Here is a 20,989-nt window from a genome sequence, read left to right on the forward strand (position 1 = left end):
CCTAGGTAAGTGGGGGGCCTGGGGGGGCTTCCGTTAGACGAGGAGAAGACAAGGGGCTGTGCCGCAACACAATCACACCTGGAATAATATTACACTGACGGCCTAATGACCGCACATCATCTTTTAGCGATTCGGACCTTTTTATTTGTCTGCTTGGGGTAATTTAACCCCTTGGGAATACTCCACTGTACACCACAGAAGAAATCCGGGGATAAAATTAAGTCAGACCGGGTACCTGTCCCTTGATGACTGCGCTTCTTTAGGTGTCATGATTGAAATCTTTCCTCGGCGCTACAAAAGGTCTTTTTCAAGGTTACAACGCTCGATTACGCCGTCGCCAGATATATTGTTTTTGCAACCGCCGCTTCTCTTGAAGAACCAGAAATGCCTACTCTAGGGCGTAAGGCGACAGCCTACATGAGCCTCGGTTCCCAAATTGAGCTCACCGAGCCAGATTTCATGAATGTAAACAGGAGGCCTCAAGAAGTCGCTCGAATTTGAAGCTGTAATGCCTAAACTATCATGGCAGGACACGTACCCCCGGATGCAATCTCTGTCAATTCGGTCTGACTCAATGTAACTGTACAAGTATCATCTGTTTTTGCATGCCAGATTCAATATCACCATATTGTAACACCATACATTTGCCTTCACGGTGAGATCTCCTTCGGACGTACGGATAGAGTCAACCTTTGATTAGCGGGAAGATATACACCTCGGTGATATTGTTGTCAATTTTCATATCGTAAATGAGTTTTACCGTTGACTGGAACTTTCAAGTCAATTGATACTTGACATTTCCTCTTTCCACCTTTCATCTCATTGTACGGTTGCAAACTCATCTTTAGGCTTAAGCTTTTGATCAAAATAATGGTGTTGTAGAAGGGGCAAGCTAGCATTGACTCGAACCCTTGAGCCAACTATGGAATTGACTGTGGAGGTGAGCTCTCGATCTGAATATATAGCAAACGAATTATCCCTTCATCATCTACAGAATGCTCTGTTCGGGTATATACTCACACCTCCATAAATGCAACTATCTCCATCTCTACCGCATAATGAATCTATCATTCAGATGGCCTTTAATTATCCGACTCTAAACGACCCTCTCCATTCTCCATTCTCCAAATCCTCATCACCATCCTTTCTCTTTCTAAGCTGTTTTTTCAATTCTCTGTTTTCCATCTCAAGCTGTTCAATTCTTTCTTCCAATCCATCCATCTGTTCCTCGGCACCAACACTGAATTCTTCGATAATTTTGAAGAAACGCCAGAGACGGAGGATAATCACAAGTGACACGACTTCTTCGAGGACACCATGAAGTAGCACATCAACTAGACGGAATATGGTTTAGTTTGAAAACAGGATAGAGGTGTAATGTGGTGGAGTGAGTGAGAGTAATTAATTATATAGGGTTAGAAAGAGACACGTGAATAGTACATACCAACGAATCCGGCAACGATCACAGTAGCATCGAAGCAGTGAAACTTGCTACGAAAATAGCTAAATGGATTCTGTTAGCTTGGGTAATAACAAGTCATGAGGGAATTATGTAATCCGAGGAAGTGGAATTCAACGTGAAACAAGTAGTATTGGCACATAACTAGACGTGAAGAGATATATAGCAGAACTTTAATGGTGGGTTGATTGGCATGCCAAGTCTAGTAAAGAGAATGGATTTTCGAAGCCAACAAGCTCCAATGTCCAGAGACCCAGTGGAAAATACGCACCTCAAACCAAAAGCCCAAAGGCTAGCAACCAATTCCACCATGAACAAGCAACTGAATGTCAATCCAGCAATTCCCAACCCACCTCTCACATCGTTCCAAACTGGATCCGTCTTGCCTTCTTTATCGTTGTCGCATTGATAGAGATTTATGATTATATCCGAAATAATGCCAATTAAGTCGCATGCAACAAGGAGGAGAACGGTGTAGTGTTGAGCGCGAGAGGATAGGAAGCTCTTTGCGGAAGTTTGAGACTTTCGGTAGCTATTTGAGAGCTTCTGGAAAAAAGAAGGGTGAGGTACATGGTGATAGGAGGGTCCAGAGGCAATGGAGATGGGTTGAGAGGAGGCGCGGATTAGAGGAGCATGTTCGGAAATGTCTGAGTTGCGTCGGGACATGTTGTTATTGTTTATCTTAATAGAAGATCAAGTGCCCTCCGCTCCAAAAGGCAATGCTATCGTTCTTTTGATGTTCGATAATTCTGGAGAGACTTTTCACGGAGGCTAGTACTTGTGGTTAGAAGTAGAGAGAACTCTGGTTGAAGCAAGAGAAATTACGGTGTACTTGAAAAGCCCAAGTGACTCCAATTTTGGATCCGAATTTCGAATTGGAGGAACATGTGATTGTACAGTGTTGAATCTGAGGTCTGATTGCGGTGTATGCGCAGCTCTTATCGGAAGGTATCCATCCATATGTAGCAGGAAACTCCAGCTGTTGTACCAACACCATCTTCTCTGCAGATTGGATTGAGTAGGGATTGTCAGCTGTAATAGTAAAAGATGGCAAAGCAGATTATGTTGAATCCCATTGCCATTGGCACACCTTCCAACCGTCTTATGGATTTCATCACGGAAAACATTACCTGGTGGTACCGGTAGCTCCAATCTATTTGAAGTCAATCTTCAAGCGCATTCAAAATGCTAGCTAGGGGCTTGGCATTGCTTATCTGTCTGGCAGGCGGCGGTAACCTCAAAGATCATTCCACGAGCGAGTGCAGAAGCCGAATTAGCCGACCTATCTATCCAAGCGCTTGAAAGATGGCATGGGCGGGTAGCCCATGTGTGGTAGCCTTGTGGAAGTCTAGACGATTTGTGAATAACCTCAACCAACCTCAACCTCAACCTCAATATATTTATTTTTCATTTGCAACCTTTGCATCTATATTCTATGACCATTTGAAAGTTTCGGTGAGTTGTTCTCAAGCTTTCCCATTAGTATAATGATGTCGTTTCATTTCTTTAAGCAGCTCAATGGTCAAATAACATTTACTCTTCAAAATTCGAGAAGAGTCTGGTAATAGCTTGAGTTATCATCGGATGAAATACAAGATCATGCTAGCAGATCAATTCACTTTCAATTTCATTCTCCGATAAGATTGTGCAATCTTCAGTGATTAGGTTACAGTTATTAAAGTTCTTGCTAATAAGATTCCTCGCAGAGGCGCAACCTTCTACTTTTCATCAACATCCTCCCTTCGAGCTTGCTTGAGGATCCATCTACTTAAATATTTTACAACATTACACAAGTGCAGTAGTACTATCTCAGGCGACCAAATCATGGCAGACACCGATCCAAAGCTTCAAGACCAGGTTATGGCTGGCGAGGATGATAATAATGATGAGGTATATTCAGAGGTGGAAGATCCTGTATCGAGAACCAATTGTTGACAACCGGCTTAGGAAGAGATCTCGGCCATGAAGCGCCGTGTTGCAGAGATGGAAGAGGAAGCTGCCAAACTTAGAGAAATGCAGGCAACTCTCGATCAACAAAGCACTGATCTTAGAGAAGACAAGGAGGATATCGATAGTCGCAGTATCTTTGTCGGAAACGTCGATTACTCTGCGTCCCCAGAAGATATCCAAGCTCACTTCCAAAGCTGCGGATCTATTAACCGTGTAACTATCTTGCTTGACAAGTTTACCGGTCATCCTAAGGGGTGCGTTCTACGAAATTTGGCTCCTTAAAACCTCGACGGATTGTGTCGAGTGTCATTGTGATAAACGCTACCTGGCAAGAGAAGGATGCTAATCTAGGTTTATGCAGGTATGCGTATGTAGAGTTTGTTGAGCCAAGTCTTGTTGCACAAGCTTTAGTTCTCAATGAGAGCGTGTTCAAGGGTCGCAACCTCAAGGTAAACCTTCTCTCTCAAACATTTCTCTGCACTTTAAGCTCATTGCTGTTACAGGTTGTCCCCAAGCGTACCAATGTCCCCGGAATGCAACGTGGCCGTGGTGGACGAGGAGGCGGTAGAGGTCGCGGCGGCTTCTTTGGTGGTGGACGTGGCGGCGGTTATTCTCCTCGTGGAGGTTACCGTGGAGGTTATAGAGGCAACCGTGGCAGAGGTTTCACACCATATTAAGCCACGAAAACTTTTGCATGAGTCTTCTTTACTCTAGCACATGATAAGATGGGGAGGGCTGCCGAAGTGATAGCATTAAAATGGGGAATTTGGGGGAAATTCATTTCTTGAATTATCAAACAATCATTCGAGAAGCGATTTATTCATGAAAATACCACGGCGTTTATCTTGAGCATATGGTCTCCTTTGTAATTCTCCATTTGGAGTTCCTTGATCATCTTGAATGAATAGTCTTCAACTATGAAGCAGAATTTGAGTGTATGCCATTAATATGATTGCACAGAATTGACGAGTACTAGGTGAGTAGGTAGTGAGTGATATGGTGCTAGCGTGCTCTATCTTATATACAATTGCTTTTTAATCATATCAAGAGGTTCCGTCACAACCGAAGATGGACCTATGCTACATAGGAGGTCCAGGGCCTACTCGAAGAAGTCTGACTACCATGGATCTGAATTCCTTCCTAATAACATTTATACTAAATCGCCTTATTCTTTCATGTTTTTCGTTTCCTAAATCGCCCAAGGTAAATCTAGAAGGGGCTATTTCCTTACCTTGAAATATCACGTTAAACACTGCTTACTCACGTGTTGGAGGGCACATTGTTCTTCTGTACACGATATGCTCAAGGATTTCGTATCCTGGAAGAATCTGACTCGATTTTGGTCATATCAAATGAGTCTTCGCAACCCTCATAAAATCTTGGTGCAAAAGCAGCAAATTGCCATCATATCCACGAATATTGGGTCTCTTCATTTGACGGTAGAGAACCTGGAAGTCTGGCTAAAGAGGTATGACGTGAAGTATAAAAATAGGTGGATGATTATCAATTTTGCCTGAGGAATTCTCAACCTTATTAGCGGGGGCATTCTGTGCCGCCTTGACGATTTGATTGACCAAACTCCCATTCCTCTTCTCAATCAATACATTGAACCCCCCTTTTACGAATATTCTCTTCATTATCTTGCCTTCATGCATGACGAATCCTTGAATCGATAACGATAATCGCAAAATCTGTCAGATTCGTAATTTGGGTGTAAGGGGGCTTTTGCAGCTCTACTTAACACAGCCCCAAATTGACACAAGCGCAAAGCTTCCACCACGGCCAACCTTTGAAACCCAGGGAACTTCAAAAGTATTCTACGATACTATTCTACCGTTATCTATCATTGACGCTCTAAGAAACGATCCCGCCATCGCTGGCGAACCTTTACGATGGCCAGCAGTAGCAGAATAGACTCAAGCCTTCCAGCGTATGTTTGGAACTCTGTCATACAAGGAGAAGAACAGAACTGACAAACTTATAGGCAGCCCAACCTGCGATTAACTAGTAGGCTTGTTCGGCAATTGAACGTCAGTTGATATACTAATCATCAACAGTAATTGCTGCCGACGGCTTGTACAAGCGTGATGTTTTTAGTACAGATACCGATCCTCCCCAGAAGACAACTGTTTTTAACCGTGTGACTTAGGATTTCCGGACCCTTTTGCGGTTGCGACATTGAGTGGCGAGCAGACGAAAACGACCGCTGTTATCAAAAGGACTCTGAATCCTTACTGGAACGAGATCTTCGACCTGTGAATATGGAATATCCTCTAAAGGAAGACTCTGGGCTGATTTACTTTTAGGCGTGCGAACGAAGATAGCATATTGGCAGTACAGATATTTGACCAGAAAAAGTTCAAAAAGAAGGACCAAGGGTTCTTAGGTGTAATAAATGTTCGTGTTGGAGATGTCATCGACTTTTCTTCTCCCCAAGATCGTGAGTCGTGATATTTCCCCTTGTTACTATTCACGTTTGGGGGCTTATATTCAATCACACAGAAATGCTCACCCGAGATCTGAAAAAATCGACGGATAATCTTGTGGTACACGGAAAACTTATTATAAGCCTTTCCACAAATCTAGATGCCCCTCCAAGAGGAGGTAGCCTCGCCCCGCCCACGAACGACCATTCAACTTCAAGCAACCGACCTCCGATCCATACTCCAACTGGCTCTGTATCTGGTTTCTCAAACGCTGCTTCTTCGCCTGCTTCTCATACTCCTCAACCACAAGGAGTCGTTATGGCAAACGGAGCTGTCTCAAATGGACCAACCCCAGGGCATGCACCCGCTGCAGGCAGCGGCGGAAGCAATGCACCTCCGGCCAGTGCAGGAGCAGGACATCGAAACGGTTTGAGCTCATTCGAGGATGCTCAGGGTAGATTGCCCGCTGGATGGGAAAGACGGGAAGATAACTTGGGACGAACCTACTACGTCGACCACAACACAAGATCTACAAGTTGGAATCGACCATCTGCATCAGGGACAACCGAGACAAGGCAGGACGAGAGAAATGCTAACACTCAAGTGGAGCGTCAACGACATCAGAACCGAACTCTACCTGAAGATCGCACCGGTGCCAATTCACCAAATTTGGCACAGCAACAAGCTGGCAGTAGTGCTAACACCGCTGCTGCGACTACAATGATGGCTACTGGAGCTACAACTGCAGGAACCGGGGAACTTCCACCACTCTGGGAACAGAGACATACTCCCGAGGGCCGTCCTTATTTCGTGGATCACAACACCCGAACCACAACTTGGGTAGACCCTAGGCGTCAACAATATATCCGCATGTATGGTGGTCAAAATGCCAACAACACCATTCAACAACAACCAGTTTCACAACTTGGTCCTCTGCCAAGTGGCTGGGAAATGAGACTCACAAATACTGCAAGAGTCTACTTTGTGGATCACAACACCAAAACCACTACCTGGGATGACCCGCGACTGCCCTCTTCGCTAGATCAGAACGTACCGCAATACAAACGTGATTTCAGAAGAAAGCTTATCTACTTCCGTTCACAGCCAGCCTTGCGCATTCTCTCCGGTCAGTGCCATGTCAAGATCCGAAGATCACATATCTTCGAGGATTCTTACGCTGAAATTATGCGTCAATCTGCCACTGATTTAAAGAAACGTCTTATGATTAAATTTGATGGAGAAGATGGTCTCGATTATGGTGGATTATCGAGAGAATTCTTTTTCCTTCTTTCTCATGAAATGTTCAATCCTTTCTATTGTTTATTCGAATACTCTGCTCACGATAACTATACTCTTCAAATCAACCCCCACTCCGGAATTAACCCAGAACATCTTAACTACTTCAAATTTATTGGTAGAGTGGTTGGTTTGGCCATCTTCCATCGCCGATTCTTGGATGCATTTTTCATTGGTGCCCTGTACAAAATGATGCTTAATAAGGCAGTCTCCCTTCAAGATATGGAGGGAGTTGATGCCGATTTCCATCGAAGTCTTCAATGGATGTTGGATAATCCAATTGAAGGTGTTCTGGACCAGACATTCTCAACAGAAGATGAGAGATTTGGTGTTACAAATGTCGAAGACCTTAAACCGGGCGGAAGAGATATTGAAGTCACAGATGAGAATAAAAAAGAGTATGTTGATTTGATGGTCAAATGGAGGATTCAAAAGCGAATTGATGAGCAATTCCAAGCTTTCATCACTGGTTTCCATGAGCTTATTCCAGCCGAGCTTGTTAATGTATTTGATGAAAGAGAGCTTGAGTTGTTGATTGGAGGTATTGCGGAAATTGATGTTGACGATTGGAAGAAGCACACAGACTATAGAGGATACACAGAATCTGATGAGGTCATTAAATTTTTCTGGCAAACGATCCGCAGCTGGGATGGAGAACAGAAATCTCGCCTTCTTCAATTTGCTACCGGTACTTCTCGTATTCCTGTCAACGGATTTAAAGATCTTCAGGGTAGTGATGGGCCGAGAAGATTCACAATTGAAAAGCAAGGAGAGCCGAACAATTTACCAAAATCTCACACCTGGTAAGCTACCTCTAAACATCTAGATATCGTACATACTAACAGCATAAATTAGTTTCAACCGACTGGATCTTCCACCATACAAGAACCTTGAGCAGTTGCAAACCAAATTGACGATGGCGGTAGAAGAGACAATGGGATTTGGACAGGAGTGATTTACGTTTTGTAAGGGTTTCATTGGTTCTGCATGGTGTTATTTTCTATACAAGCTGAGGGAAGTCCAGGTTTCTCAACTTTTATATTACCTGGAATGGATCGGAGGTATGAATTATTATCCGGAATAAATAGCCGTCTAATGGCTCAAGTCTCGTTAGGAAATGCATTGTAACGATTGATACATTAATCGAAAGAAAACAAATCCAGCTCAGAGTATCTGATGACCTTGTATTTAGTGGGTATAGCACTAGAAAGAATGATCATTCGTTACCATTATGAATTATCCGTGATGGTTTTCCTTGATCTACCATCCCCAATCAAATATGAAGAGAACATTGAGCAAGATTTGGGGCTTAGGTGTAGCCTCCTGTACGACCTTTTATATGGTAGGTCGCATTTGCCAAAGAATAGGGACACAAGATATAATGACAGCTTACTAGTAACCAATCCAATCAACTCTTGATCACGCGCACTTGTTTCGAGCGACAATTTTCGAAAGCGTACTTTGTTGAGGGCAATCCAAGTCTAAACAATAGGTCTGGCAATCAAAGATATAATGCGAAGCATGCTGTTGAGACTTGATGAATAAACATATCAAAAAGCAAGTGTTGAGAAATAATCTCGGTGGATGGGTAGAGTGTAGAATGGGCACGGCACAAGCATTAAATCAAAGTTATCGAAACTAGTGGTCTTTAGTTGTTGTTTGTGTCTCTAATTGATGTAGATCTCTGGAGTTCTGCTTCGGGCCGCTTCTTCACTTCTTCACGTAGAGGTTTCCCCGTCCGCAATATGCCTAATGCAATGCATACATTGATGTAGTCGATTTCGAATTAGTTTTCGAATGTTTATTTGTGTTATTGATTCGACCAACGGTAACAATTTACTTCGTATATGTATGTATGGAGGTACGTTGGAAGTAGAAATATGCATGGCATGTTGAACGACGTGGGCAACATGGTTGCTCGGCGACCCCTGAAACATGCAACCTAAAGTCGTCTATGTACACAGACTAGACTCTTTTCGGAAGTGCACCAATGAAACTCTAGGTATTTTGGGGTAATATCAATGCGGGATATGCTTAAAAAAAGAGCATGGGGAAGCAGTCCGAAGATCATTCTGAAGATTGTGATATATTGGTTGTCCGGGGAGTTTCTTTGCTTTTGAGTGTATATTAATTTGGCTGGAATGTCTTGGTTGGTCACACGGGGAGGTTGGCTTTTGGACGGTGAAAGGAAGGAGATGGTTTATATATTTATATTGGATGTATGCGCGATGTGAAGTTTCTTCTGTTTCTCTGCTTTTTTTTACCTGTGCCGCGTATATCACACCGTTAGATCAATTGATCATTTTGAAGTTATACAAAAAACACGTACTACATTACTCTCGCATATACTACCTGTCTAGTACTCGCACTTATACTTCCATACTCGTACATCTCATTTGCATTCATTCTACATCTCTAAAATCTCAAACTAAACTTCCAAAATGCACTTCTCAAAAGCAACTCTTCCTTTTGCGGCCTTGGTTTCCTGTGCTGCTGCTACGACTACAGTAGCGGCCACAGGTGGTTTCTCTTCTTCGTGCGAGGGACAGAATGTTCTCGATGCATGTGTGAGTTCGACGACGGCAATTGCTCAGGCGTGTCAATCTACCGATTATCTTTGTTTGTGCACGAGTTGGAATTCAGTCTTGACGTATGTTTTCCCTTCTTCCATTTTGCCTTCCGAGTTTTCTTCATCCGTCCTTTGCAGTATGATTGACCCGGACCCTAACTAATCTATCTACCTAATAGCTGCTATAATGTATGCCCCAACGACACAGGCTACACAGGGGTTCTCGCCAACAAACAAGCCTATTGTAATGATGCCTTAGCCTACGCATCAACTACCACTTCCTCTGCGATCTCAAAAGATTGGTCTACGACTGCCGCTGCAACTGATGCGACAGCGACAGCGACGGCAACAGGAGCAGGAAGTGGAAGTGGAACAACTACTGCGAAGACGCAGACGACTGGAGGGAGCTCATCAAGTAACACGGCGAGTGCGGCAGAGTCGACGAGTAGCCAGAGTAGTGGGGCTGGGGAGAGGATTGTGGGGGTTAATGGAATGATGGGGGTTCTTGGGGGTATGGCTGCGGTGGCTGCTGCGTTTTTTTAGGAGAGGTTTGGGAGAGAGAAGAAAGGGGTTGTGTGGTTAATGGGGTATGAAGGGGTCAGTATAATTAACGTGAGGGATGTTGGGTATGAGTTAATTTGGGGAATGAGACATGCTATAATTGATTGATTAATTTCTATTGAATAATGAATGAGCAGACGGAATGAATGTTGGAGATTTGTTAGGCCAAGTGGTATATAGTATTATTAACTGATTCAATCATTTTCATGAACTCGGAGCATGGTGGTTACTTTTTATTATTTGGATTACGGGGTGAGTACCTAGGGATGTTAAAAAAATCATTTATATTCTATTGGGTTTTAGATGCAAATAATTTATTAGGTGGTCCTGATATGTGCACGTTGAAATAGATAAAGTAGTATAGATATGTATTGCTTTCTACTGTATGTACAAACACTCAATCGGTTCTCAAAAATATCCACAGGGAAAAAACAACAACAACAACGACAACAACAACAATCACCCAAAAGCCCATCCATCATTCTTTGACTAACACTCTCCATATATTCCTTACCTTCACCACTCAGAATGTTCATCTGAAATAATTTATCCAGAGCAGTATCCGGCCGTGGTGGGCTCGTCGCCTTTGTTGTTTCCAGTGAACATTTGGCATGCATGGGAAGTATCATAACAGACATTCTTCAGCGTGGCGGTATCTCCATAATTAGAATTGATACCGGCGAGTGCACCGCCGTTAACAGCAGTGGTGCCTTCGATGTAGACGTTACGCTTACATTGGGATTTGCACTAATGGGAAGGTTAGTTATGCATATTTGAGAGGAACGAGAAAGAATAAATGGGATGAAAAGGAAAAAGCCATAAAAGGAAAGAAAAACTTACGTTTCCGCAACTTCGGTACAATTTTCCATAGTCCTCAACATAGAAGTTGATGATGTTGACAGTACCACATCCATTGTGCTGAACGACTTTATCGGTGGCGTGATATGCTCCGCCTCCTATGATCCATGATTGATCACCAGCCTTGTCACTCTTGATGGAAATGGCATCCTCGCATACGTCTTCGAACCAAACGTATTTGAGAGTGCAAGCTCCAGCACAGTGAACACCTTCAGCTTGGTTTTTGCCGATGATGACATTTTGGAGAGTTGCTCCGTCTTGGAGGAGAAAGACCGCCTCGGAGTCATCTGAGGGAGAGTGTTAGTCTCGTTTTCGAGGGATTTCACATGTATCAGAGTAGTTGTGTTACTTACCTCCTTCACTCTGTCCAGAACAAGCACCAGATCCACGATCATATCTTGCCCAAGCACCGTCAAAGGTCTTTCCAGCAGCAACTTCGATGACTTTACTGTTAGTCTTGGTCGAAGTTGCTTTGGGGACGCCTCCAGTGTAGCCTAGGCAGGCGAGAGCCGAGGGGAGGACTGCCATGAGGCTTACAAGTTTGAGCGTGGCAACCATGGTGAATGATTAAAGTCGATGCTGTGTGTAGATAAATTCGATGCTTTGATGCTTGCCAGAGGATGAAGATGATGGTCATTCAGTATGGCATCATGGCTCTTATATAGTCACAAATCTGTGGAGTATTCGGAGTTCCTGCACCTCACTCGAGGATAAATTTCTCCACGCCGATGAATTCGTATAGATCCATAAAATACTCCGGAGAGTAAATACCCTTCTTGGAACGAGATGCTAAATCATTGATTGGCATGTTCTAGAAAGACTGCAGCTTAATTCGCGCTTTCTTTCACAAATTGAGGGAGCCGAGGAAACAATTTGTGAATACGAACGGAAGAACTCTTCTTGCTCCATAACCAAGCTGATCAGATTCAAACCACGAGATCATCTTGAGCCTCAACAGCAAGAAAATGTTGAGAGCTAGCGAGATGATCATGATAACAAAACAACCCTTGAGGGTCTGTTGTGCTAGTATCATATACATGCACTTTCGGGACGGATACTACTGAGTACCGACCTGAAAAGCGAAAGCAATTGGAGCGATTAACTCGAGCCTGCAATCTTTGCCCAGACATTCCCCCGTGGTTTCTCCAAAGCTGTACTACATCGTCATGTGCATATGGGACGTGGTGATTGGAAGCTTGGCGGCTATGGAAGCTTAATTATTTTTCCGACGTCGGCTTGGCGCTTACACCGTTACATGGCATCCACTCAGATGAAACCATTGTTGGGGGTATCGTGAAATTAGGGAGCAATGACTCGCTCGCGACAGGTGTGGTTAAAAGAAACTTCGCAAATTAACCGCCAAGGAGCCGCCAAGCGCCAAGGCAGTTGGTCCCGACAAGCTCCTGAGCTTGGTGGACGGATTATATTTCTGCGCTGTGATTCTCTTTATATTGTTGCATCACCCTCATCAGTCTCGGAACGAGACACCGTCCGAAAATTAGACGCGAATCCTATCCATGGGAAGTGGCAACTGATAGCAAAAATCTGAACAAAGACTCCTGATTGTATTAAAGGTAGGACTTTTTATTCAACTTCTTCTATAAATTTTGGCGGCCGACGTTTCGCCTAGGTCTTCTAGATTTGACGATGTAGGATGGGATGTAGGATGGCATATGGGACGTATGGGACGACCATGTTTAAATATCTGGGTATGGGTATGATTATGCTAAAACAGATATCTAGCTATCTAGCTATGGGTATCAACTGTGGGCTCCTTCATCTTTCCTTTTCTTATTGTAAAAAATTACAATGTGGTAGAGATACCGTATCCGTGACCTCTCTTTAACTGAACTGATTGACAAAAACTTTGTAATTACCAATCCGAATCTGTCAACTCAAGAGTCCTCGATCTCGAGACTTTACTTCTCGAAGACGGCATTTCTACCTTCTCGTACTCTTTTACGAAAAATCCAGATTCTCTCAGGATGTCTTCCCACAGTACGAAATACATCCAGCTATCCTCAAATTCGGGCTCCGCCAAATGATCCGCATACACAATCCGTCCCATATTCTTACCGTGCCCGACCATACCGACTCCATCGGCCTCCTTTCCAGTGTCCTCCAACCCCCTCGATCCCCAGGTCCACGCTTCTTGTCTGCGACCGTTATCAGTAACGATCTTCTTGACTCTGCATTTTGCGCAGATAGTCAGATCATGATCGTTTCTTCGAGACTCGTAATGTTCGCCGCCGTAGCTGAGGGCCTTTATCTGCGGGATAAAGCTGTCAGGATCACCGATGAAAGAATAATCCGCGCGACGCTTCTTGACTCCTTGTACAAGAGCTCTTGCAAGAAGATCGATGATATATTCATGAGGCGGGAGTTTGGTCGACGAGGGGTTCTCGACGAGGTCCCAGAATTCCTTCTCCATCGCGCACTCATACCAACTTGTAGGTGGCAGAACTCTGTAGCACCCGTCGCACCATTGTGCGCCGCCGCTCCAGAAGAAGTTCTCGTTCCACAGCAAGTCCGCGAGAGTCGGGAACCATTCTACTTGACTATCATGAAGTGGCAGAAAGTCAAAGCAGCGCTTGTCCATATCCAAGATATAGTTTCCGCACGTTGATACCTGCAGGCTGAGAGGCAAGGACAACCGAGCAGCATAGCAGGTATCGGGAATTGAAGGGTGACAACTACCATGGATGTATTTGTCAACGTCGGAATACTTCTTGAATACTCTTCGGAAGTGGGACCCGGTTAGCGAGAAGCACACTTTGGAAACGACATCAAGCTCGCTCACGATCTGCAAGATGATATCGACTGGGCAATTTTTAAAGGCACCGACAACATCGCTATTTTGAGTTAGCCAACTTCGCACATAACCGAGGGGGCTTAGGGGAGTATGAGTTGCAGGTGCAAGGCATAGAGAGGTGACTTACGCGCTGTCGTTCACAAGTGGTGATACAATTGTATCCTCCACATCCACATCGTCGATGTCTTCTTGTTGCTGCAATTGCAGCTTTTGCAAGCATTGCTCGACAGAACTTGGAGAAGACATGGCTATGTGTATGTGGCTAGATGTACCTTGAATATCTGTTAATAGATGTGACTTTAACTACTATAAGATAAAGCTGTGTTGTGTTTGAACTCTCTCCGTGATTGAGTGATGTTGAATGAATAGATAGCCTCGATACTAAATGATGATATCAAGAGAGCATCCAGGGGCTTGGTGGTGAATAATTTCGAATCAAGATGGTGACTTACGGAAATGAATATAGTTGAAGATATTACTATTAAAGAATTTGGACGAATATGTTCAAGTGCCGAATTATTAGATAGTAGTAGTAGTAGTAGTAGTAGTAGTAGTAGTAGTAGTAGTTGTTGTTGTTGTTGTTGTTGGTATCAAATAGAAACAAATATGAACTGAATCTTCCTAATTCAACCAGTGTCCCTGAGATTTTAAAGAGATGTATGAAGAATATCTTCAAGTGTCAAGGTATTGAATGGCAAGTATTTGATAGGTGATAGATTAAGACGGATGTCTATTCTTTTATATTGTCAGCTATCTGTAGAATGTGAAATGTATGATAGAAATCCAAATCTTGAAATGTATGGGTGTGTCTACGGTTTAAATACAAATGAGAAGTAGCGTATAAAGTTGGTGACTTGTTGGAATTCATTAATGGTTGAACTAAGAGGGGCTTAGTCGACAGTATGAACAGGAAGATATTATTCATAGTAGACTATACTGCCTCAAAAGTCAACTGTTTTATGTGACTAGAAAGTCCTAGTATCAAGATCTACGGTTTTTTTTCTCGGTAGCGCCTGCCGTAAGAGTTGGATCAAGAGATACTGTCAGATAGATCTTTATTTTGGAAGGCGTAAGTATCTAGCAACGGTTTCTAACAAATTTTCAAGGCATCCAGAGTAGCTAGCCTAAGCGATTGTTGATCGAGGTTGCTGATCTCGGTCTTTGTTAAGTTTAGGACATGAATATTTCTCGAGATCGTGCCGAAAAGCTTATGGAAGTGTTTTTCTGACTTGAATTGGGACCGGAGAACGAAACTTGAAGACCCAACTAACATCAACTAGTTTCCAAAAGTTTCTCCTTAGTCGAAACGACATACTCTCATCTGATTAACTAAATATGTGTACTACATTCACGGTTTTCTAAATGGCACCGGAAAAGAAGAGAAAATAGCTCTAGTATTATAACGTGCAGCTTGCCCTCACTTTTCGAATAATCCCCCAACTCTTACTTTCACTCGTCCAATTTGTTTAGGTTGCGCTAAGTTTGAGATGGACTTCTTTTACCAACCACTCTTAACCGATACAAACCTCATGTAATGAAGCCACATACTGGTCAAGAATAACAGTCTTTCCAAATTAACCACCTAGCGCGGCAATCTACATTGGCAATCTTCAAGGATCTCTAAACTTCATCCGCGCTATTAAATGTAGGTTCCTCTGTGAGTAATAAAGGCAGCCAGGTTATGGCCCTTAAGTTATAGACCATGGATTACACGGCATACCACGCCAATACACAAGGCCATATCCATATGCTGAGTCTCACTTGCGATTGAATTTGGGGATTAAGAAAGGGACAATGAGCACCAGGGGCCAGCGAATCAGAATTCGGCGATTCATTTTCATCTTGAGATCGATTCCAACTTTTCTGAAATGAAAATTCGATGGTGGACACCTTTCAAGTTCTGGGTTCAAGTTTAGTGATATGTCAGAAATCCAAATTAATCGATTAACGTTAGATCAAATGTCAGTGCGTGATAGGTCAATGCTTAGCCCTTCCTACTACTTTCAGTTCGGCTGTTCTTTCCAATTATACTACTTTTTAATTTGATTGTCCTGTCCATTTGTAGATCTATAATCTGATATGGAACCTGCTCCTAGCCTCCACAAAATGACATGCATGGATCGAAACGTCTTGATTTGAGCGCTGTAGTAAAATGCCCACTTTAGGGGTATTGTCATAAGTGTCTCGCAACATAATCGTGGCATTCTGAGTAGGTTTAGTTTGAGTTGGTGTAAGTATTTAAAGTTCTTCAACGTTTCGTTTTGACTCTCGCAGGTCTAGAAACTCACCAAGTGGTTGCGTAATTCATCAAAGGCGTTGGTAGGTTAGTGCGAAGAACACAAGCTAGAAAGAGCTAGTCAATATAGTTGATCACTGCTTCGGTGAAGTATATCATGGCCGTTGGGAAGCCACGTTTCGAACGATGATTTTACGGAAATCGACATTGAATGAATGTACGTTGCTCTCTGAATTTTTATACGTCATCCTGCCTGGTATCTCGGAAAATGAGGTTCTGTCTTGCGCTCAAGCTTACTTCTAAAATCTAGAGGCACTATGCAAGTCTTGATAACTGCTGGCTACTTAGGTACAGATACTGGTAAATTCCACAAAAATAGCAAAGCAGCATTTCATGAACCAGAATCCCTTTAAATTTTATAGATAGGTTCGATAGAACCAGATTGAAGTACAGATTTCGATGACGCTGCCTTCATGCGGATGGTACTGGGTCTAGACCAGGAATCTGAACACCTTTATATCCCTGTACCCCAGTACAGATATGCAACAGAAAACAATAAAGCAGTATTTGACTTTCAACTAGTCTTCACACCCTGGTATAGATATGCAACAAAACATGGAGGTGTCAAATCCTCTTTATCCGGTTCGACCAAAACTTTCTCGATTTTGGGATCATGGCCAATCAAACTTCGACAGACCGATTGCGTTATGGACCTTTGAGCATGATCGACACTTACCAGCCTCCCATTTTCGAAGAAAAGATGTGTGTCTACCTCCAATTCGAAGGATACTGACTACATCCAGCGCGACATTCGAGTATTTCGTCCACCTGCCTAGATAGGTATTGCTTAATTAGAACCCTAAGTTTGTACTTCGAAAAAAATTGGTGAGCCGTGAAAGATTTTGCAAAAAATAGACCTATCATTTCATTCTCGGCAATGAACGTGAGAACCAGATCATTTTACCAGATCCAATGGAAATGAATTGCTGCAAAACGTCAAGAAGGACATGGCATGATGTGTCTCCAGAGGGTTGACGTTGCGATGTTCTCCGACTGTCGGCAGTTCGGCGGCAAGTTTAACCTTACATGTGAGTTATGCATGATTAATAATCAGTCGATTATTGTCAACGTCCAACGTCGGTTACTTGAAGGAATATCTTGTATCACATCCAAGCATCTGGATTTCAGCTTCGAGGAAGCAATTCTTTCGTTATATTACTCGTTCATAACAAGCTTGACCCAATGGCAGCCCCTAATGAAACCTACACTCCGGCATTTCCTCCAAAATCCAAGCCCCACATTTCAACCGGCATCCCCTTTCCTGAAGCATGTGCCCATCACATCAAAGATACATTCCATGCCTCGAAGGTCTACATAATTGTATCGAACTCTATCAGCAAGACTTCCAATTTCAGCTCTCTCAAAGAACGCCTTGGTAATCTGGTTGTGGGCGTCAGGTATGGAATCAAGCCGCACACACCATGGGATGATGTCTTGGAGATCGTACAAGACATGCGAGAGAAACAAGCAGATATCATTGTTACGCTTGGAGCTGGATCACTTACTGACGGAGCAAAACTCATTTCATTTGTACGTTGAGAATGTTCATTTATTCAGGGTGCTTTCTAACCTAACGGTAAAATCCAAAATTCTGGACAGCCTTAGACCTTTGCGGTTTTATGCGTACTAGATCTACCACCCTATGCTTTTACACCCCCTAATTTTGATAAAAATCCTTGCGGGATATCCTAACACGGAACTAGGCATTAGCAAACAATGTATCCACTCCCGATGAATTCTATTCTCTCTCGGCAGAGGCCAAAACCTCGGGTCTAAAGCCATGTCAAGTCCCTATAATCAATATTCCAACATCTCTTTCTGGTGGGGAGTACTCTTCCTTTGCTGGCGCGACCAATACTTCGACGCATCAAAAGGTGTCCTTTAGTCACCCATCAATGGGCGCATCTCTCATCGTTCTATCTCCTCCCCTGTGTATTTCTACTCCTCAGCATGTCTGGCTTAGCACTGGTCTTCGATCCGTAGATCATTGTGTTGAAGGACTATGCTCGCTTAATGAAAATGTTTGCGCCGGAAGCGACGAGGAGTTTTCGAATGGATTGAGATTGCTTGTACCAAACTTGTTAATCACTAAGAAAGATCCGACAAACGAGGACGCGAGATTAAAGGAAATGTGGGGGGTGGTGGAAGCAATGAAAGGAGTTGGTAGAGGTATCCCGATGGGCGGGAGCCACGGAATTGGGCATCAGTTAGGACCACTAGGTGTTGGCCATGGCGAGACGAGTTGTATCATGTTACCGCATGTATTGAAATACAATGCAAAGCATGGCAGCAATGACGAGAAAGTTATTGACGGTCAAAGAAAAGTACTTGACGTTTTGTGGGAGGAGGCTACCGTTAAGGAGCTACTCGAGAGAAATGGTCTGGAGAGAGAAACTTCAGATGCAGGTGATGTGGTGGGTGCTATCGTGCGCGAGCTTGGCATGCCGAGGACACTGAAGGATGTGGGTGTGAAGAAGGAGCAATTGGATGCACTGGCGGATAATTGTTTGAAAGATAGGTGGTTACCTACAAATGCTGTACCTCTGACTAGTAAAGAGCAAGTGCTCGAAGTGCTGGAAATGGCTGCCGGTTCATAGTATGATCATTGTGAGGGGCCATGTTACTAGTATTCACACTCATGATTCAAAAATGTTTGTTGATGTTGTTCTTAGCGACTTCAAGAATTAGTTGCGCATGTATGCTGCAGCATATCACAATTGATTTCAGTCCTTGCGCACCGATTACCTTCCAGGACCACAAAAGCGTTGGAGAATAGTAACGTGGAATAATTTGCAATTGCAATACAATCAAAACTTCGAGATGAACAAAACGCAAAAAATGTATATTGTACAGTGGTCAAGCTGTTTGTTTGGAAGGGAATGTGTTCTTACCAATTGTGTCCTCTCGTCGCGCTACCACCAAATTTTGTATTTGTCCTGGTTCCCTGGTACAAGCCAGGTAGTGGGTCCCATTGTTGGTTTTGATGTTGATTTTTTTCTGCAGAGCAGGTTAAATTCAATTGCTTATAGTCACACTCCGAAGAGGTCGGACTTGTCGATCCATAAAATCCTACCCTGAGAAATTATTAGCATAAGAATCTTAGAAGTAGGAGTCGAGGCATATAACAGCTTGACCACCGAATATGTTTGACTTTGTTGTTCTGGATCAAGATATCTTCAGTTATGTGGTACCGTGCCCTGAGAGAGAAGTGAATCATGATGAGTTGATCAAGTGCGCGTAACACGTGATGGCGATTGGAATGAATTGTTTGGCTGTTTCTGGAAACTGTACATCAGCACCAGTGCGTTTGTGATGTAATAGAAATGTGTGTACGGTACCTTGTGATGATTCCTTTCTATGTGTACAATAAGTTCAATGGGAGTCTTTATATCTATGGATGCGCTGCCGTATATCAAATGGTACGCAATTGTATGTGTCATATCTGATGGAGCCGTGATCTTCTAGAATTCAGGTTCCAACAAACAACCTATGAACAACTCCTACTCATCTGATTCAATCGGTCGTAGTAGATAGATTGATGATTCAAAGGAAGGTATTGTGGTAATACTGCTGAAGAAGAACCATACTTAAATATTAAGCTCTCTAAGATACTGGATGTATTGGATTGATTTGCATCAATTTTACTAAAGGAAGTTTCAATATCTGAAAGACAACAGTGTTTAATACACATAAGGTTCCGCCTACCAATTTCTTCAGTCCGATCCAAGTCTACATTTGTCTTTTACAATTATAATCCCGTGTTCGACAAGTCTAAAGGCACATAGCGATCTTTCTCTGGAATCTCACAATACCTTTCTGTAGAGCTTTGGAAAGTTACATTTAGATCCATTGTATCTTATATTCGTTATTGAATATCAGTACAATGGACAAAACACTTCACAGTTATGGACTCTTAGTCACTCAGCTTGACGACAATGAGTCTACATCACCAGATCCACCCTTTAACACGGAAAACTATAACCTGGAAGAGAATCTTGGAGATGAAAGCAGCCTTTCTGCGGTTCAACCTCACGAAAACTCTCCATTATCAGCTTCAGCTTCACTTCATCAGCCTCTTGGGTCTTCTTTGCCCGAAGTAGAGACCCCTGTTCGCATAAACCAACGACAGCTTGTCCAATCTCGTCCTAACTTCCCGCGCAGCAACACAGAGCATTCGCATTTACATACTCATGTTAGCCTCACACATAATTCAAATCTGTCGCCTCAAGATCCCAGCTTCTCTCCATTGGAGTGTCCTCCGTATCCAACAAATGATGTCAACTTCGATGAATGGACCAACTTTGCTGCCTATTGTGGCACGGCGCCAGAGCCAGAGCTTCTCAATCTTCTGTCCAATGAAAAGAATGCAAGTCTTCACGAAAAGTACTTTATACCTCGATCTGTAGATGATATTAATAGCGAGAATCCGTCCTCTTGTGCCAACAAAGTGACGATGCGACTTAGAACACACGACTTTGAGGTAACAACTGCTCAATCCACAGAGTCACTTTCCTGATCGAGGAGTTGTGTCTCGAAAGACACAAGTTTATGGAAAATCTTGCGCCATTTTAATTAACTGAAAGCCCTGGACTGGAGATCCAGAGAGAAATTATAAGGTATGGATAATGGTTAGCTACTTGTTGCTTTCTCCAGAGAACGTTGATTCGCCACATCTCTTGACCGCATTGCTGCTTTGAAATGTTCTCGAGGAACCGGACCGAAAGCGCAAAGTATCTCTATATTCAGCATGGTCTCATATATT

General features: G+C 43.2%; 8 protein-coding genes across 8 annotated transcripts; 5 read left to right on the plus strand and 3 right to left on the minus strand.

Moving 5' to 3' along the window:
- Window positions 1-1,086: 1,086 nt before the first annotated feature.
- On the minus strand, window positions 1,087-2,125 carry EAF01_005424 (uncharacterized protein; the record flags this gene model as incomplete). Its single annotated transcript, XM_038913677.1, has 3 exons — window positions 1,087-1,334; window positions 1,445-1,503; window positions 1,731-2,125. The coding sequence occupies 3 exons, from the start codon at window positions 2,123-2,125 to the stop codon at window positions 1,087-1,089; spliced, it is 702 nt and encodes a 233-aa protein (XP_038770126.1).
- Window positions 2,126-3,283: 1,158 nt separating this feature from the next.
- On the plus strand, window positions 3,284-4,086 carry EAF01_005425 (uncharacterized protein; the record flags this gene model as incomplete). The annotated part of the gene is made up of 4 exons (XM_038913678.1): window positions 3,284-3,349; window positions 3,407-3,663; window positions 3,771-3,858; window positions 3,913-4,086. 4 exons carry the CDS (start codon window positions 3,284-3,286, stop codon window positions 4,084-4,086), a joined length of 585 nt encoding a protein of 194 aa, XP_038770127.1.
- Window positions 4,087-5,301: 1,215 nt separating this feature from the next.
- Window positions 5,302-8,086, plus strand: EAF01_005426 (uncharacterized protein; the record flags this gene model as incomplete). Its single annotated transcript, XM_038913679.1, has 7 exons — window positions 5,302-5,339; window positions 5,394-5,416; window positions 5,467-5,505; window positions 5,559-5,664; window positions 5,716-5,849; window positions 5,912-7,934; window positions 7,987-8,086. The coding sequence occupies 7 exons, from the start codon at window positions 5,302-5,304 to the stop codon at window positions 8,084-8,086; spliced, it is 2,463 nt and encodes an 820-aa protein (XP_038770128.1).
- Window positions 8,087-9,572: 1,486 nt separating this feature from the next.
- On the plus strand, window positions 9,573-10,243 carry EAF01_005427 (uncharacterized protein; the record flags this gene model as incomplete). Its single annotated transcript, XM_038913680.1, has 2 exons — window positions 9,573-9,781; window positions 9,880-10,243. The coding sequence occupies 2 exons, from the start codon at window positions 9,573-9,575 to the stop codon at window positions 10,241-10,243; spliced, it is 573 nt and encodes a 190-aa protein (XP_038770129.1).
- A 357-nt stretch (window positions 10,244-10,600) lies between these two features.
- On the minus strand, window positions 10,601-11,746 carry EAF01_005428 (uncharacterized protein). The gene is made up of 3 exons (XM_038913681.1): window positions 11,473-11,746; window positions 11,102-11,406; window positions 10,601-11,008 (listed from the first exon to the last, which is right to left on the minus strand). Exons 1-3 carry the CDS (start codon window positions 11,675-11,677, stop codon window positions 10,808-10,810), a joined length of 711 nt encoding a protein of 236 aa, XP_038770130.1. The 5' UTR covers window positions 11,678-11,746; the 3' UTR covers window positions 10,601-10,807.
- Window positions 11,747-12,992: 1,246 nt separating this feature from the next.
- EAF01_005429 (uncharacterized protein) lies at window positions 12,993-14,177 on the minus strand (the record flags this gene model as incomplete). The annotated part of the gene is made up of 2 exons (XM_038913682.1): window positions 12,993-13,971; window positions 14,059-14,177. The coding sequence occupies 2 exons, from the start codon at window positions 14,175-14,177 to the stop codon at window positions 12,993-12,995; spliced, it is 1,098 nt and encodes a 365-aa protein (XP_038770131.1).
- Window positions 14,178-17,409: 3,232 nt separating this feature from the next.
- EAF01_005430 (uncharacterized protein) lies at window positions 17,410-18,824 on the plus strand (the record flags this gene model as incomplete). The annotated part of the gene is made up of 2 exons (XM_038913683.1): window positions 17,410-17,757; window positions 17,931-18,824. 2 exons carry the CDS (start codon window positions 17,410-17,412, stop codon window positions 18,822-18,824), a joined length of 1,242 nt encoding a protein of 413 aa, XP_038770132.1.
- Window positions 18,825-20,110: 1,286 nt separating this feature from the next.
- EAF01_005431 (uncharacterized protein) lies at window positions 20,111-20,743 on the plus strand (the record flags this gene model as incomplete). Its single annotated transcript, XM_038913684.1, has 1 exon — window positions 20,111-20,743. The coding sequence occupies one exon, from the start codon at window positions 20,111-20,113 to the stop codon at window positions 20,741-20,743; it is 633 nt and encodes a 210-aa protein (XP_038770133.1).
- Between the last annotated feature and the right edge of the window lie 246 nt (window positions 20,744-20,989).

This window comes from Botrytis porri (genome assembly GCF_014898465.1).
Source record: "Botrytis porri strain MUCL 3234 chromosome Unknown BPOR_007, whole genome shotgun sequence".
NCBI classification, from domain to species: Eukaryota; Fungi; Ascomycota; class Leotiomycetes; order Helotiales; family Sclerotiniaceae; genus Botrytis; species Botrytis porri.

Coding starts and splice junctions, on each gene's coding strand:
- EAF01_005428 (XM_038913681.1), bottom strand. CDS start 11,677: ATGGTTGCCACGCTCAAACTTGTAAGCCTCATGGCAGTCCTCCCCTCG. Junction 11,407..11,472: donor TTCTGGACAGAGTGAAGGAG/GTAAGTAACACA, acceptor ACTCTCCCTCAG/ATGACTCCGAGGCGGTCTTT. Junction 11,009..11,101: donor TGTACCGAAGTTGCGGAAAC/GTAAGTTTTTCT, acceptor CCTTCCCATTAG/TGCAAATCCCAATGTAAGCG.